The following is an 18510-nucleotide window of genomic DNA, read 5'->3' on the forward strand; positions in this document are numbered from 1 at the left end:
GAAAACACCAACACAAGGAGGGAAACTACACCCTAAATAAAGCAAAAAAGTTATCTTTCAACAAACCTAAAAGAAGATAGCCAAACAAACATAATTCCACCTTGAACAACAAAAATAACAGGAAGCAACAATCACTTTTCCTTAATACCTCTTAACAATAATGGACTCAATTCCATAATAAAAAGACACAGGCTAACAGACTGGATATGTAAACAGGACCCAACATTTTGCTGCATACAGGAAACGCACCTCAGTGACAAAGGCAGATATTACCTCAGAGTAAAAGGCTGGAAAACAATTTTCCAAGCAAATAGTCCCAAGAAACAAGCTGGAGTGGCAATTCTAATATCATATAAAATCAACTTTCAACCTAAAGTTATCAAAAAAGATAAGGAGGGACACTTAATACTCATCAAAGGTAAAATTTACCAAGATAAACTCTCAATTTTGAACATCTATGCTCCAAATGCAAGGGCATCCACATTCATTAAAGAAACTTTACTAAAGCTCAAAGCACACATAGCACTGCACACAATAATAGTGGGAGACTTCAACACCCCACTCTCATCAATGTCAGATCATGGAAACAGAAACTGAACAGAAACACAGTGAAACAGTAGTTATGAAACAATCGGATTTAACAGATAACTATAGAACATTTTATCCTAAAACAAAAGAATATACCTTCTTCTCAGCACCTCATGGTACCTTCTCAAAAATTGACCAAATAGGTCACAAAACAGGCCTCCACAGATACAAGAATATTGAAATATTCCCATGCATTCTATCAGATCACCACGGACTAAGGCTGATCTCCAATAACAACATAAATAACAGAAAGTCCACATACACATGGAAACTGAACAACACTCTACTCAATGATAACTTGATCAAGGAAGAAATAAAGAAAGAAATTAAAGACATTTTAGAGTTTAATGAAAACGAAGCCACAACATACCCAAACTTATGGGACACAATGAAAGCATTCCTAAGAGGAAAACTCATAGCTCTGAGTGCCTCCAAAAAGAAACTGGAGAGAGCTTACACTAGCAGCTTGACAGCACACCTGAAAGCTCTAGAACAAAAAGATGTAAATATACCCAAGAGGAGTAGAGGGCAGCAAATAATCAAACTCAGGGGCGAAATCAACCAAGTAGAAACAAAAAGAACTATACAAAGAATCAACAAAACCAGGAACTGGTTCTTTGAGAAAATCAACAACATAGATAAACCCTTAGCCAGACTCACTAGAGGGCACAGAGAAAGTATCCAAATTAATAAAACCAAGAATGAAAAGGGAGACATAACAATGGAAACTGGGGAAATCCAAAAAGATCACCAGATTCTAATACAAAAGTTTATACTCAACTAAATTGGAAAATTTGGATGAAATAGACAATTTTCTAGACACATACCAGGTGCCAAAGTTAAAACAGGAGAAGATAAACCATCTGAACAGTCCCATAACCCCTAAAGAAGTAGAAGCAGTCATTAATAGTCTCCCAAGCAAAAAGGTCCAGGACCAGATGGGTTTAGTGGAGAATTCTATCAGACTTTTAAATAAGACCTAATACCAATACTCTTCAAATTATCCCACAAAATAGAAACAGAACGAACACTACCCAATTCATTCTATGAAGCCACAGTTATGCTTATACCTAAACCACACAAAGACCAAACAAAGAAAACTAATTTCATACCAATCTCCCTTATGAACATTGATGCAAAAATAATAAAATTCTTGCCAACCAAATCCAAAAACACATCAAAACGATCATTCACCACGATCAAGTAGGCTTCATCCCAGGGATGCAGGGATGGTTCAATATACAGAAATCCATCAACGTAATCCACTACATAAACAAACTCAAACAACAACAACAACAAAAAACCCCACATGATCAATTTATCAGATACTGAAAAAGCATTTGACAAACTTTAGCATCCCTTCATGTTAAAAGTCTTGGAAAGATCAGGAATTCAAGGCCCATACCTAAACATAGTAAAAGCAATATACAGAAATCCAGTAGTCAACATCAAACTAAATGGAGAGAAACTTGAAGCAATCCCACTAAAATCAGGGACTAGACAAGGCTGCCCACTCTCCCTATCCATTCAATATAGTACTAGAAATTCTAGCTGGAGCAATTAGACAACAATAGGAGGTCAAAGGGATACAGACTGGAAAGGAGGAAGTTAAAATGTCACTATTTGCAGATGATATGATCATACACTTAAGTGACCACAAAAATTCCACCAGAGAACTCCTAAAGCTGATAATCAACTTCAACAAAGTGGCTGGACATAAAATTAACTTAAACAAATCAGTAGTCTTCATCTACTCAAAGGATAAACGGGCTGAAAAAGAAATTAGGGAAATGACACCCTTCACAATAGTCACAAATAATATTACATACCTTGGTGTGACTATAACCAAGAAAGTGAAAGATCTGTATGACAAAAACTTCAAGTCTCTGAAGAAAGAAATCAAAGAAGATCTCAGAAGATGGAAAGATCTCCCATGCTCACAGATTAGCAAGAGTAATATAGTAAAAATGGCCATCTTGCCGAAAACAATCTACAGATTCAATGCAATCCCCATCAAAATTCCAAATCAATTTTTCATAGAGCTAGAAAGAGAAATTTGCAAATTCATTTGGAGTAACAAAAAACCCAGGATAGCAAAAACTATTCTCAACAATAAAAGAACCTCTGGGAGAAATCACCATCCCTGATCCCAAGCTGTATTACAGAGCATCAGTGATAAAAACTGCATGGTATTGGTACAGAGACAGACAGGAAGATCAATGGAATAGAATCTGAGACCCAGAAATGAACCCATACACATATGGTTACTTGATCTCTGACAAAGAAGCTAAAACCATTCAGTGAAAAAAGGACAGCATTTTAATAAATGGTGCTGGTTCAACTGGAGGTCAGCATGTAGAAAATGCAAATCAACCCATTCTCATCTCCTCGTACAAAGCTCAAGTGGATCAAGGACCTCCACATAAACCCAGATACCCTGGAAACTAAAAAGGACAAAGTGGAGTAGAGCCTCGAACACATGTGCACAGGGGAAACATTCCTGAACAGAACACCAATGGCTTATGCTCTAAGATCAACAATAGACAAATGGGGCCTCATAAAATTGCACAGCTTCTGTAACGCAAAGGACACTGTCAATAGGACAAAAAGGCAACCAACAGATTGGGAAAAGATCTTTACCAACCCTATATCCGATAGAGGGCTAATATCCAATATATACAAAGAACTCAAGAAGTTAAGACTCCAGAGAATCAAATAACCCTATTACAAAATGGGATACAGAGTTAAACAAAGAATTCTCAACTGAGGAAACTCAAATGGCTGAGAAAGCACCTAAAGAAATGTTCGACATCCTTAGTCATCAGGGAAATGCAAATCAAAACAACCCTGAGATTCTACTTCACACCAGTCAGAATGGCTAAGATCAAAAACTCAGGTGACAGCAGATGCTGGCAAGGATGTGGAGAAAGAGGAACACTCCTCCATTGCTGGTGGGATTGCAAGCTTGTACAACCACTCTAGAAATCAGTTTGGCGGTTCCTCAGAATATTGGACATAGTACTACCTGAGGACCCAGCTATACCACTCCTCGGCATATACCCAGAAGATGCTCCGACATGTAATAAGGTCACATGCTCCACTATGTTCATAGCAGCCTTATTTATAATAGCCAGGAGCTGGAAAGAACCCAGATGTCCCTCTACAGGGGAATGGATACAGAAAATGTGGTATATTTACACAATGCAGTACTACTCAGCTATTATAAACAATTAATTCATGAAATTCTTAGGCAAATGGATAGAACTAGAAAATATCATCCTGAGTGAGGTAACCCAATCACAAAAGAACACACATGGTATATACTCACTGATAAGTGGATATTAGCCCAAAAGCTCCAAATAACCAAGATACAACTCACAGATCATATGAAGCTCAAGAAGAAGGAAGACCAAAGTGTGGGTGCTCCAGTCCTTCTTAGAAGGGGAACAACAAAGTACTCATGGGAGCAAATATTGAGACAAAGTGTGGAGCAGAGACTGAAGGAAAGGCCATCCAGAGACTGCCCCACCTGGAGATCCATCCCATATACAATCAACAAATGCTGATACTATTGTGAATGCTAAAAAGTGCATGCTGACAGGAGTCTGATATAGCTCTCTCCTGAGAGGCTCTGCCAGTGCCTAACAAATACAGAGGTGGATGCTCTCAGCCAACCATTGGACTGAGCATGGGGTCCCCAATGGAGGAGTTAGAGAAAGGACTGAAGGACTGAGGGGGGTTCCAACCCCATAAGAAGAACAACAATAACCAACCAGACCCCCACAGAGCTCCCAGGGACTACATTACCAACCAATGAGTACACATGGAGGTACCCATGGCTCCAGCCACATATGTAGCAGAGGATGGCCTTGTCGGGCATCAATGGGAGAAGAGGCCCTTGGTCCTGTGAAGGCTTGATGCCCCATAGCCGGGGAATGGGAGGATGGGGAGGCAAGAGTGAGAGGATGGGTGCTGGAACACCCTCATGGAAGCAGGGCGAGGTGGATGGGATGAGGGTTTCTCGGGAGGTGGGGCAGCCAGGAAAGGGGATAACATTTGAAAGGTAAATAAAGAGAATATCCAATTAAAAAAAAAAAGACTTATAAATTAAAAAAAATCAGTATCGTAGTGGCTCCATTGCACAACTGAGCCAACAATTGATACAATAGGGAAACAGGGGCTCAGAAACAGACCAAAGCATGTAAGGAAATCTAGTTGACAATAAAGCTGATATTATATAGCAGCTGCTATAGACTCATTTCAACAAATGACACTGAGTCTACTAGCTTTTAGAAGAGGGGAAAAATTAAGTTGTGACTTTATATCATATCTAGAAAACAAATTCATTGGTAGGATATGGACCCAAAACATGAAAATTAAAACTATAATGCTTGAAATATCACAAAAAATATATATTTGTAAACTTGGGGTTCAGACAAGACAACAAAAACAATATTCTTTTGATAAAGCCTGATAAAATTAATTATGTCTTATATTTAAGTAGTTCTTTCTGTTCAGCAAAGTATCAGAAAATCAACAGTCAATAAAGTGTGGGGAAAAGTATCTGTATCTTATACTTATAAATCAATCCAGAACTATTATTTTATATTAAGAATTCCTATAGCTGGGCAATAGTGGTGTACATCTTTACATGGAATATGACTGAAGCAGCTATTTTGGAAAACTAGAGTCTGGTGTAATCTATAAAATGCAGAGGTATATATGGTAACCCTATACTTCTATATATACTGTAAAGAAGTATATGCTTAAATATTAAAAATAGGGATGGAGACTGCTGTGGTTTGAATGTGTTCCTCAGAAGTGCATGCATCAAAAACTTGACCCTCAAATCCATATGCTAATGCTATTTATAGAGAAGCCTTTGGGGGCTAATTCGGATTAGATGGCATCATGGGGGTTGGGCCACTTAACAACATGAGGAACGCTATAAGAGAAGACACCTCAAGTAACACCCTTGCTGTCTCACCAGGTGAGACAACCAGGTTTTCCAGATGCTGAGCAAATGCCAGAAGCATGCTCTTGCCTTCCCAACCTCTAAAATTGAGCCAAATCCAACATTTCTTAGAAAAAGTTTCTTGGTTTTAGATAAAGATGGTACTTACAATGTGATATGTTCTAATAAACCCATTTTTTGAATTTAATTTTATTTGTAATTCACTTTTTACACTCCATATTTCATTCCCTGCCCCTCCCCATTCACCCTCAGACTGCTCCACATCCCACACCTCCTCCCCACTCACCCCTTATCCACGTGGATCCTCCCACGCACCCCCACCCCACCAGACCTCTAAACTCCCTGGGGCTTCTAGTCTCTTGAGGGTTAGGGGCATCATCTCTGAATGAACACAGACCTGGAAGTCCTGTACTGTATGTGTATTAGGGGCCTCATATCAGCTGGTGTATGCTGTCTGTTTGGTGGTCCAGTGTTTGAAAGATCTCGAGGTCCAGATTGAGACTTCTGGCCCTCCGACAGATTCTTCTCCTTCTCCTCAGATTCTTTCAATGAAAACAATATAACTCAAAACTGCTTTTATGCCTATCTACCAAACATTCTCGTTCATAGCAGCGTATCATACCTGGAGTGTGGTTTTCTAGCCTCAAACTACCCAGAGCTATGGCTAACTACTGCTGTTGCTGTTCATTATCAACACCTACTATAGACATGATGGGTGGGGGGGGAGTTTACCCCATGCATATTGTCGTCACACTACAATAAATTTAAAAAATTCCAACTCAAACTATCATAAACTGAGGACCATCTGCATTTTTATTGCAACAAAAATGGATGAAGACAAGAACAGTGTGAGACAAGGAAGCTATTCACTGCAGACTTATTCATCAGTGCCAAAACCAGAACACAATCCAGATGTTTACTCTTAGAAGAATCAACTGGGAAATTATGCAGGAAATATGTCTAAATGAATAGCTATAAACAAACCAAGTGTGATTCTGACAATAAAATTCTATGTGAAAAAAACGAGGCGCAAACTGCAACAGGAGTCTATCAACAAACTCTAAGAACAAGATAGAATGGCTTCAGTATTTAGAAATGGGTAGAGAGAGAGTAAAGAAGAAAAAAACACCAATGAGCACTTTAGATACATTAGTTGTTCTTCTGGACATCAACAGATATAATCAAGTGATATGCATAAAGCATGTTGGGGGCACTAGAAATAATACACTATTTCTTAATGTATGCAAGCATATCTCTCAGTCCTATACACATAAAACTAAGTTTTTTCATTTTCTGTATTTCCTTATCTTTCTTAATTAAAATAAAATAATTGGATGTGGCATTCCAAATATGAGGTCAATTTTGTAAATATTGACATAGAGATCAATTATAATTCTTACTGTTTGTTCAATTTGAACCTCTTTCAATAGGTGTCTTAGTCAGGGTTTCTATTCCTGCACAAACATCATGACCAAGAAGCAAGTTGTGGTAGAAAGGGTTTATTCGGCTTACACTTCCACACTGCTGTTCATCACCAAAGGAAGTCAGGCTGGAACTCAAGCAGGTCAGGAAGCAGGAGTTGATGCAGAGGCCATGGAGGGATGTTACTTACTGGCTTGCCTCCCCTGGCTTGTTCAGCCTGCTCTCTTATAGAACCAAGACTACCAGCCCAGGGATGGTTCCAGCCACAAGGGGCCCTCCCTGCTTGATCACTAATTGAGAAAATGCCCCACAGCTGGATCTCATGGAGGCATTTCCCCAACTGAAGCTCCTTTTTCTGTGATAACCCAGCCTGTGTCAAGTTGACACACAAAACCAGCTAGTACAATATGTAACAGATTTATTATGATAAATTATGTAGTTTGTGTACAAGAAGTCCATGAAGATGGGCTTAATAAATACTGCTGAATATTCCAACCCTGAGTAGTTTCCTCAGACATTATTGCCAAGACTGTTCACTCTAACCAGGAAGATTTAAGAGGAGTGACAGCACAACACTTCTGAGATGAGGTTTTGAAACTGCAGTTCCCAAGTTAGGTTCGCTCCCTGACACACCTGCTTTGGGGAGAAGGTAGTTGTCATGCTAAGTAGACATTTGACTGACGCCAAATAAAAAGCTCCCAAAGGTGGGAAAGTGAAGCATCTGGCCAATAGCCAGGAACACAGTAAGGCTTGCCAACAAAATGTGAGTAAAGTATAAAGTGGACTCTCAGTGCCAGATGGCTGCAGGCCTGGCCAACATGCCTGTATACTCACAAAGTACTCACATCAGAACCACACAGCTATGCTGACACTAGATCACTGATCATGGTAACTGTGAAATAAATACCTGCTTTATGCAATAAGTCTGAGGTCAGTTCTCTGAACAGCAACAGCTATTTAATACACTTGACACTTCCATCTAATTATTTTCTGTCTCCTGCTTATATGCATCACTTTAATTATATTTCCTATTAACAACCTTCAGTCATATCCTTGTACCATCTTTTGCTTTTAAAAGTCCAAGAAATTTTTATTCAATTTCCACTTTTTTTTTTTTGGTTTTTGTTTGTTTGTTTGTTTTGTTTTGTTTTAGGTTTTTTGTTTTTTTTTTTTTCAAAGACAGGATTTCTCTTTGTAGCCCTGGCTGTCCTGGAACTCACTCTGTAGACCAGGCTGGCCTCGAACTCAGAAATCCACCTGCCTCTGCCTCCCAAGTGCTGGGATTAAAGGTGTGTGCCACCACTGCCCGGCTTCAATTTCTACTCTTAATTACTACTATAGTTCGAACATATTCACCAGAACTCATGAATGGGAAATTTAGGCTCAAATATAAAAGTGTTAAAAGTTAAAACTTTAAAGTCTTCATCTAGTCAATGCAGACCTTGCCCTGCCACATTAAAAGGCTGTTTGTTAACAAAGAAGAGATTTACAAAAGGAAGATTTTTGTTTCCTTTTCCTCTTCTCCTTTCTCAAATGGACTTGGGGCTCATGACATAGCACCTCTGTCTTGTTACAATGTAGCACAAAAAACCTTGCCAGATGTTGGTGACATGCTCTTCCACATGCCAGTTCCCAAACAATGAGCCAAATAAACTATCATTTATAATCTATTTAGTTCCTAGTACTCTATTGCAAAATCAGAAAATGGATTAAAAAAATTACTAACCAATACATTTTTTTGGTCAAAGTTTAACTATAATTTTCTCCCCAAACAAAAAGAGCATACTTTCAATTCTAATATCACATTCTAACCATAATTTATTATGTTGCAATCCCCTCAAATCACAGAATTTATTATATTTTAAAAGGTTTTTTTTAATGGTTTGGAAGCTAAGGAGATAGCTCAGGGATGAAGTGCTTGGCATCATGTGTGAAGGCCAAAATTTGGATCCCTAATACCTCCATAAAAGCTGTATGGGAGTATCAGCTGGCCTGGAATCCAGGTGCTCAGGACACTGAGCCAATACCCCTGGGAAGCTGGCTAACTAGTCCAATCAGTGAGCTTTGGGTTCAGCAAGAGATTCTGTCTCAGTAAATAAGTGGAAATTGTCAAGGAAGATATCTGATGTAAATTTCTGACCCCCATATGTACATATTTTACCTTCAATGCACATGCATTCACACATAAGAAACACACACATCTCACAAAACTTCTGACTTAGAAATATCAACTTGTGGGATGGAAGATGACTTGGTGTGTAAAGCACTTGCTATATAAGAGCAAGAACCTGAATATGGATCCCTAGAACACATTTAGAGCCAGTCACAGTAGCAGACCTCAGTGATTCTGGTGTTCCTAAAGCAAGATAGGCAGGAGAGACTGGAGACTATCAGGAAGCTTATGAGTTAGCTACTGTGGCTACATGGCAGTGAACATGTCACACAAGCCTTTAGTTTGAATGAAGTATTTTGTTATGGCTGTCCACCACTAACATAGCAGTCAAATCTGACAGCATCCCCCAATGATTCTTGCATCCTTCTGTCTGCTTCTTTAACTCTGGATGGTCTTTCTATCAAACAGAAACATTATCATGTTTCTCCAAGATTAGGCCAGAAAAATATCATGCACTTTTCTCTCTTGTTCTGAAGAAAGTCAATGCTATCAAGACACTCAAGCAACGCTATGAAGAGGCAGGCACACATGGCAAGAAACTGAGATATCTCTGCCAACAGAATACCGGTAAAATACTGTAGAAACAAAAATTTTAGCTTCCAAGATGACTGCAGCACAAACCATTATTCTGACTGCAACTGCAAGAAAGACCCCAAACACCTAGTAGCTAGCAGAGCATGATGTGTCATGACTATGAGTCTTTGGGAGGAAGAGTCAACAGTTCACAGCCAGCTTTGGCTGCACGGTGAACACAAGGACAATCTGGACCAACATGAGACCCTATCTCCAAACATAAAGAGAAAGTAAGAGGGAAAAAAAAAAAAGCCAGAGAGATTGTTTGGGAAAACATCTATGGTTTAATGTTTTCTTACTCTGGTAGGTTCTAGAATAATTTATTATGAAATATTGATAATTTTATAATTCTTAAGGGGATTATTATAAGATCAAAATGATAAGAAAAATAAGTATTTCAAAAACTCCATAAGCACCTTCAGGCTACCTCACAAACACTACCTCAAAGATAATTACTATTCTTTTTTTTCTAATAGTACTAAACTTAAACCCAGGGCTTCATGAATGCTAGACAAGTACTTTGTTGCTGAGCTAAACTTCCAGTACTATCTTAACTTTTAATATTATCTATATCCATATAGGTCTGAAATAAATATTAGTGAGCCAAGCATGATAGCATATACCTATAATCCCAGAAGTCACCCTCAAGAGACTGAGGTAGGAGGGTCATTGTGAGTCCCAGGTTAGGCTGTGATACATAGTGAGACCCCATCTCAACTTCTCCCCACCCAAACTAACCCCCTCTGTGTCTGTGTGTTGTGTTTGTTGTTTTTTTGTAATGTTGCAGACTGAACCTAAGATCTGGCCCAGAATGTATTCTTTTATCTATGACCTCTCAGTCAGAATTATCCATGTGGCTGCACTCAAGAGTAATTGTTCATTATTTACATGAACATACCATAATTTATTTTTAGATCTTAGCACTGATGCATATTTGGATTGCTCCATCTTAAGATTAAGCCTTCCTGTACATGTCTTTTCACAGTGAATATGCATTTCTGTTTGGCATTTATAAGTTGAGGGTTTTTGCTACAGACTCATGGAATACAGAGGTCAATTTAAAAAGAAGTGACATTGTTATAATATTGAAATATTTCAGTATAAAAACATAATATATACTGATTTTTTTCAAGTAACACTAAATAATATTTTGTAATTTTCTGAGTAGAGATGCATATAATTTTTGACAAATTCATTCCTATGCTTTTTAAAAATTCTATCTCATTTATGGGTTGTCTGAAAAAAAAAGCAAACTGATTTTGGATACTAATCCTTTATCTAGAAACACTGGTAATTTCTTGGTTTAACTACAATAGATACAGCCTTTTATGGTAGGGTCTCACTATACACTGGTCAGAATACAGGGTGAGAGTCCTAAGGCACAGCAAGAGTCAGGTTAGCGCTTGTGGAATCTGTATCCTCAGGGATGGCACTCTCTCCTTGACAAGGCATCAGTGTTGAACCACAGGGGCTTCACATGGATGATTTTATCTAGTCCTAACCATTTCGCAAAGGCTCCATCTCTATACATCACAGTTAATGAAGCTGCTAAGCTTTTATTATTTCTCCTTCTCCTCCTTTTACTTTTTCTGTTTTGTTTTGTTTTTTTTTTTTTTTTTTTTTTTTTTGAGACAGGATTTCTCTGTAGACCCCTGGCTGTCCTGGAACTCACTCTGCAGACCAGGCTAGCCTGGAACTCGCAGAGCTCCATCTGCCTCTGCTTCCCAAGTTCTGGGATTAACGGCGTGCACCACCATTGCTCGGCCCAAGTTTTATTTCTATTATTTTATTTATATACACATATGTGTATGCACATGCATATGAATTATTTGGGGACAGTATCTTACTCTGTAGGCCAGAATAACCTGAAACTCACTATGAAGCCCAGACTAGCCTCAAACTAGTGGCAATCCTCTTGCTTCAGCCTCTTCAGTACTAGGATTTATACACATAAACTACTACATCCTACTTCAATCTTTTTGTATGTCCTATGGGAATTAATTTCAACATACATAAGACACACTTAAAAGTCTACCTATATTAGGCATGGTTCTCTGGAGGAAAGGAACCTATAGAGAATATATGTATTATAGAATGGATGCTAGGAACCAGACAGTCCAACAATGGTCATGTGTACACTGCAGAAGCAGAGAAGGTAGTAGCTGCTCAGTTCATGAAATTGGATGCCTCAACGTCTCAGTTCAGCTCTGAAGGCCTTAGCTCTCTAGAAAGTCACCTGTACTGAGCCCATGCTGGAAAGCCAACGAGGGCTAAGTGTGACATCAACAGAGAAGAGTAAAAACAGCAGAGATAGACACACTCGGGAAGGAGCAGCAAAGGCAGGCTAATGCACAGTTCTCAAGAATTTCTCTTCTCTCCATGTAGATGTGAATAAAAAGCTGTCAGCCTTACCTTGCGCTTGTCTTAACATTTCCTCTGCCAAAAACTTTATTTCTGAATTCAGCCTCACTCGAGTTCTCAGGACAAGACAGAGAGGAGTCAAAAAAATTTTTTTTCTTTTTTGCAGAGTGTAATATGACTGGCCTCTGGTCTAATTCCCAACAGTCTTTATTCATTGACACCGTGTTTACCAGGATTTCACTGTTTCACATTTCTATCAGCTTCTGGTCTTTTATATATCTGACAACATATCTCTGTTTATAGCATTCCAGGGCTTCTCCATCCCACAGGCCCAAATTCTTCCAGATTTCTCCCACAAGTAGTTCTAGCTGGCACAGTGGCGCACACCTGAACATCTGCTCAGGAAGCAGAAGCAGGGGAGCTCTGATTTCAAGGTCAGCCTGGTCTACAGAGTTTTAAGACAACCAGGACTATAAAGGAAGACCCTGCCTCAAACAAGCAACAGTTCCAAAGAACCTAGAATACATGGCCAGATGGTCCTAGCAACAGCGGCACATTTTGGAATCAGTTTTCTCTATTAGTTGTTTTTCTTATTGCCTACTTCTTATGACAAAAAAATCAAAAAACAAAAACAAAGACGGCTTCACTCTGGCTCACAGTTTGAGCACAAGAGTGAAAATGGCCTCAGCTGTGGCAGCAGGAGTATCAGGCAGCTGTGACCTTCTCTCCCAAGTCAGAAAGCAGAGAAGGATCAATGGTCACATTCTCCTTCTTACCTTTCTTTCCAACTGGGAACCTGAGCCCACATTCAGGCTAGATCTTCTTTAGAAACAACCGCACAGACATATCCAGAGGTGTGTCTCCTAGGTAACTCTATATCCAGTTAAGCTGACAATGATAATGACCCACTCATCACAGCAACTGCTATTCTTCCTTCTATCTCCTTGACTCTAGTATGCTGTGCATTCTGTGGTTCCTTTCTTTCTGGCTTTAGCGACATGACACACAAGGCTAGTGTACATGTGCTTCACACTTCTCATTCACCGGAGCTCACTAGCCTCCTGGTATCAGCAGCTGACCTTTGATCTCTTCAAATACTTTGTCCCATTTCCTTTTCTCTCTTTCTGAGTCACACTACAGATACATTAGACTATGATGTGTTTCCCTAGGCTTCAAGTTTTCTATTCATTTTTCCCTTTATTTTTCTTCCTATATTTCAGTTTAGGTAATTTTCACTGAGCTATCATCAAGTTCTCTAATCTCTTTTCCTAGTAATTAATAGTAATGAACTTACTAAAATAATTTTTCATTTCTAGCTATAGACCCTAGGAGTTGAAATACCATATGCTGGGCAGGATGTGCCTACTTGTACAATAGTGGCTTGGCTACTGTGGGTTAGAACAGCCCTCCAACTGATTTAAGGCCCACTTCAGAAGAGGGAGTTCACATCTGATACATAAGCCAAGACAGAAACCTGTGACTACTGAGGTCACAGGTCCCGATGAGGAATTTTTTTTTTTTTTATGATGGATGTGATATGCCCATCACACTGCCTTCTAAATGTGTATTTATGCCCACAGATCACTGCTGTTGTCAGCCTCAACATAACCGCTGACGAAGCTCCTGAGAACAAGTAACTGTGGCACAGCGGCCTATTTCTCAGTCACAGTAGAACTATATAGTCACCCTGTGATGGTCTGAATAGGAGTGGCCCCACACACTCATATGTTTGAATGCTTGGCCTATAGGGGGTGGCAAGATTAGGAAGTGTGGCCTTGTTAGAGGAAGTGTGGGCTTTGAGGTCTCAGTTGTTCAAACTAGGCCTAGTGTCACTTTCACTTCTGCTGCCTGTGGATCAAGATGTAGCACTCTCGGTTTCTTTTCCAGTACCATGTCTGTGTGCATGCCGCCATGTTTCTCACCGTGACGATATTGGACTAAACCTCTGAGCTGTAAACCAGCCCTAAATTAAATATCTTCCTTTATAAAAGTTGCCCTGGTCACGGTGTCTCTTCACAGCAATAGAAAGCCTAACAAAGACACTGTCTCCAAGGTTCAGAGATGATTGTAGAAGAGGGGATGGGAAGTATGTAAGAGACAAAGGAAGAGATGGAATGTTGTGCAACAATCTCCTCCAATATAGAAGCAATCCATCCTGCAGGGAAGCTCCTTAAGAAGAAAGGAAAATAACTCGAAATAGCTCTAGGAAGTTCCTAAAACTGACCAGATTCTCTAGGCCCCTTCTGTCCCAAATTAAGTAACAGGAACAGAGATGCCAAGACTCAAACAATCTGAGCTATAGAGAAGACTCTCAGAGGAAAAAGCTACTAAAAAGACTCTGAGACCAACCAGCTGCCTGAAAGCAGCAGAAGCCAGCAGAGCTGTCTAGAAGAGATTTAGACCAGAGTCACATGAAAAGGACACTTTCCAACCTGCTGAGCTTCCTACAGCCTGTGCTGTATGCTACGTTTCCAGCTTTTGTGAGTTGTCGCCCATGCTGAGGTGGGCCTAAGGATGCTGCCTTGAGTCATTTCTTCTCCTGTAAATAACCTCCCACCCACAGTCCTATAAAACTCACTTGTTCACCAAGTTGGAACTTTGGTGGTATCTGTACTTTGGTTGCCATGGATTCCTTATTTAGGGTAAGTATTTATGTGTGCTGTGTCTATCATAGAACACAAGGGTAATAAATATGGGAAGAGTGTGAAGTATGTATTTACGCTGACGTATCTGTAGCCAGATGCTTGTGTAACCAGATGTTTGAACAATCACTGCCACATAAAACTATCAACTTGGTGTTTAGGTGGTTACAAAAGGTTTGTATGTAAAATTAAAATACTTTTGTTCTTTAGTAATTTATCCACTTTACTGTTCTTGCATATGACTTAAATTATTACAATAATTCTGACAGATAAATTACTTCACAGTTAAGGAAACTAAGTTCTAGAGATGTTAAGTTGTTAAAGTAAAGATGTTTTGCTGTTTAACAAAAGCTATTTACCCGCAGGACAAAATTCTAACCATGGATATCATATCTAATAGCATAACCATTTCAGTTAAAAGAATGGGAAACCATCAGATTACTAGACCTGGTTCCAAAAGTTTTAAGAGCTGAAAAGTCACTTTCAACTACCGAAAAGCACTTCCATGAAAAAGTGCATCTACCATAATTAGAAAAGGTACCCTATGGTGAAACTGTTATTAAAGTCACTGCTAATTAACTCCAACACATGGATCATCAGTAAATCTGCTTTTACTAATACTTTTTCCTTCAGTAAAGTCACATTCTTCTTGCCACTTTGACTTTTTTGATTTTCTGCTAAACACTGCTTATAAAAATATAGTACAGACTAACATAAAACAATACTTAAAACAAGAAAATAGCAAGTTCTTTCTGTTATGAGAAGCCAGTAGCTAACCTAGGGTTCAGTTCTGCTTTGGTTTTAATCAAATTCAGCTCTCTGACAGTCATAACTGAACTGCAGACAGACTACACTGGCTTTCTTGGCAGGACTTTGGCACTCAACTAGTTTAGAGATTTTGGTGTTAACTCTACAGCTTTCCAGATCCAATGAGAAATCTATTTTAAAATTAAACCATTACTGGCCAGGTAGTAGTGCATACCTACAATTCCAGCACTTGGGAGACTGAGGCAAGAGAGGCCAACCTGGAGAGATCCTGTCTATAAATTGAAAAGGGAAAGCCATAAGCCATTTAGGGTGAGGATGTTTCTTCTTTGCTCCAAGTGTATATACCTTGAAAGATCCCTATCCTCTTCCTGTCTCCTCCCAGCCTCTAGGACTGCCAAGGTATTGCTGCTAAGTTCACATGTAACTCACACTTACACAGTGATCTTAGGCAAATTATTCAATTTAGTATTTCTACATTCTCTTATATAAGATATACAAGATGATTTTTAATGTCCCTCCTGATTATCATATTCAATTATCTGTATAACTTAGGGCCTACAGCATTTTACCTCTGGTACCCATTCATAACTATGTTATCAATAATCATTACATATATGAGCATATATAAAGGTAAAACAATACTGTGTTACTTAGAATCCTTAATTTCTTTTTAGTTTTATTTGTTTGTTTGTTCATTTGTTTGAGATAGGGTTTCTACATAGTCCTGAATGTCCTGGAACTCACTCTGTAGACCAGGCAGGCCTCGAACTCAAGAGATCTGCCTGCGTCTGCCTCCTGAGTGCTGGGATTAAAGGCGTGCGCCATCATGCTCAGCTGTCAATTTCTTTGTAATCTGGAAAACATTAAACTTGTCTGTAAAGTCAGTGCTACCCTAAAAATATTCATAAACAAAAATAAATTCTAAGGAAATATTAACTTGTAAATCGAAACCAACTCAGCTTAGGATACTCACCCATCCTCGCTTTCTTTCAGTAAGCGACTAGCAATTCGAATCAGCATACAGTATGCAAACTGTGATTTGAGACCAGATTTGGTAAACTTATTTAACATCTTGGAGACAGCAAGCCGATCATTCTTCCTAAGGTGATAGAGCACTCCTAGTGCATGGTACTAAGAAGAAGAAAGAGTGCCACATGAGCTTAGGAAGACAGCAGGTCACCTACAGGAAAGACAACTGCATAGAACTAGACAAAAGACTTTTCAAAAAAAAAGATATCTAAGTCAAACAGACAAAATACAGTATCTTTTTATATGAAACGAACACCAGGATCACTAAGAAAAAAAAAAAAGAGTGTGTGTAATTTACTCCAGAAGTTGTAAATTCAGAGTAGCCAGTAAGAAAGGGGCTGTATACAACCTAAAGATAGATCTAGTGAGTTTAAAAATGGCTCACACCCTCAGATCTAACTTACATAGATACCCCAGGCTCCTGAGTGCTGGGACTACAAGTACATGCCTTCAAGTGTCACCACCTTAATACAGGATAAGTCTCCTAATGTAGGCTAGGAGAGTGTCATCATCAACCCCTTGTATGGAAGTACACTGGTCAGAATTAGACCAGCAGATGTCTCAAGAGGAAATGATTGTTTCTCACATTATTAAATACGCTAATGTAAGAAGATATAAACAATACTTTTTCAAACACATACAGAGATTTCACATAAATTACCAATTAGACTTTTGATTATATTCCTTTTGATAATAGCTTAATAAATATCATAAGCTCTTCCTAAAAGATTTGTTCAATATGTTATATAGCAAGATTGGCTGATTATTTTTTACATTATTTATTATCAAGACTAAGAAACTAAGTTTTCTTTTACACAAATTGTCTTTCAAATAAAAGTCCAAAATGCATTGTTAATCCCTTTGGAATAAGCATTTCTATCTACTACTAAAAAGGGATTTTTTTTTCTTGACCATTCCTACTGGAGGTCATTTATCTTCTACCAAATAGAAAGCCAATGGAAGTAATAATAGTTTGTAAGATACCTTACTTGATAATATGTACTAGTAAGTGGATTAATATGTCAAAAGTTTGCCTTTACTGCTGGATAATCACTACTTTGTCCTGACACATAAGATGATATCAAAGACAGTACCTGCACCATGATATTGTCACTTGATGCAGCTTCTTGGGCTTCATTTATCCATCGTTTAACCACATCATAGCTTATCTTCATCATGTGCTAAATTAAGAAAAATGGGGGAATACATAATGCATGATCACTAGACACTAGAAATGCAAGTTAAATTTCTTGCAAAAATTACTAAAGATATTTCCCAAACATTGAAATACTGCTGCTTTTTAAGTCTACATTGTCTATATTCTAAGGCAACTATAAACTGAAATTTTTTTCTTTAATATCTCTTTGTATAGTAATAGACATCTACACATTTGTGAGCTGGAAGAGACAAGGAAAAGAAAGCCACAAAAGGGAAAGAAGAGAAGCATCAAACAGAATGACTCTTAAGGAATGTTAACATTAGCTTGACTTCCAGGTTCCACTGAAAAAGAAACAAGCATATTCCTTGATCTAAAACCTGTTCCATGACATTCTAGAATCAGGCAGTCTGCTCTAATGATTTGTATGGATGTGTGAGTAAGTATACTTGTTCATAGGTGTGGTGTGGTATGGTGGTGGTGGTGGTGGTGGTGGTGTGTGCATGTGTGTGCCCGCACACACATGTGCTATATAGAGAGAGGCTAGGGATCAAACTTGTTTTTTGAAGCACGATCTCTCACTTGGATCTGGGGCCTGCAACTGTCTAGGCTGACTAGCTGGTGAGCTACAGGAATCTGCCTGTCTCCACCTCCCCAGAGCTGAGATTACATGTGCCACCATACAAGTTTTTTTATGTGGGTTCTGAGACTATGTCCTCATGCTTACTGGCAAGCATTTCACTAACCAAGCAATCTATAGTCCCATATTTACTGATTTTAATCAAATGAATGTGTTAAGATTTTAAAGAATACATTTTGGGGG

At 38.7% G+C, this 18510-nt stretch overlaps 1 protein-coding gene across 3 annotated transcripts in view; it reads right to left on the minus strand.

The window, feature by feature from the left end:
• The window catches only part of Copg2 (coatomer protein complex, subunit gamma 2), a 149262-nt gene that overhangs the window by 94709 nt on the left and 36043 nt on the right, over positions 1-18510 (minus strand). For all 3 annotated transcript variants that reach the window (NR_149738.1, XR_001785154.2, NM_017478.3), the window contains 2 exons: positions 17626-17712; positions 16476-16633 (listed from right to left, as the gene is read on the minus strand). Coding sequence is in view for 1 of the 3 variants with exons in the window: in NM_017478.3 (NP_059506.1) it covers positions 16476-16633; positions 17626-17712 (245 nt within the window). In the remaining 2 variants the exon portion in view is untranslated. The remainder of the gene's footprint in view (positions 1-16475; positions 16634-17625; positions 17713-18510) is intronic.

The sequence above is a fragment of the Mus musculus genome, chromosome 6, assembly GCF_000001635.26.
Source record: "Mus musculus strain C57BL/6J chromosome 6, GRCm38.p6 C57BL/6J".
NCBI classification, from domain to species: Eukaryota; Metazoa; Chordata; class Mammalia; order Rodentia; family Muridae; genus Mus; species Mus musculus.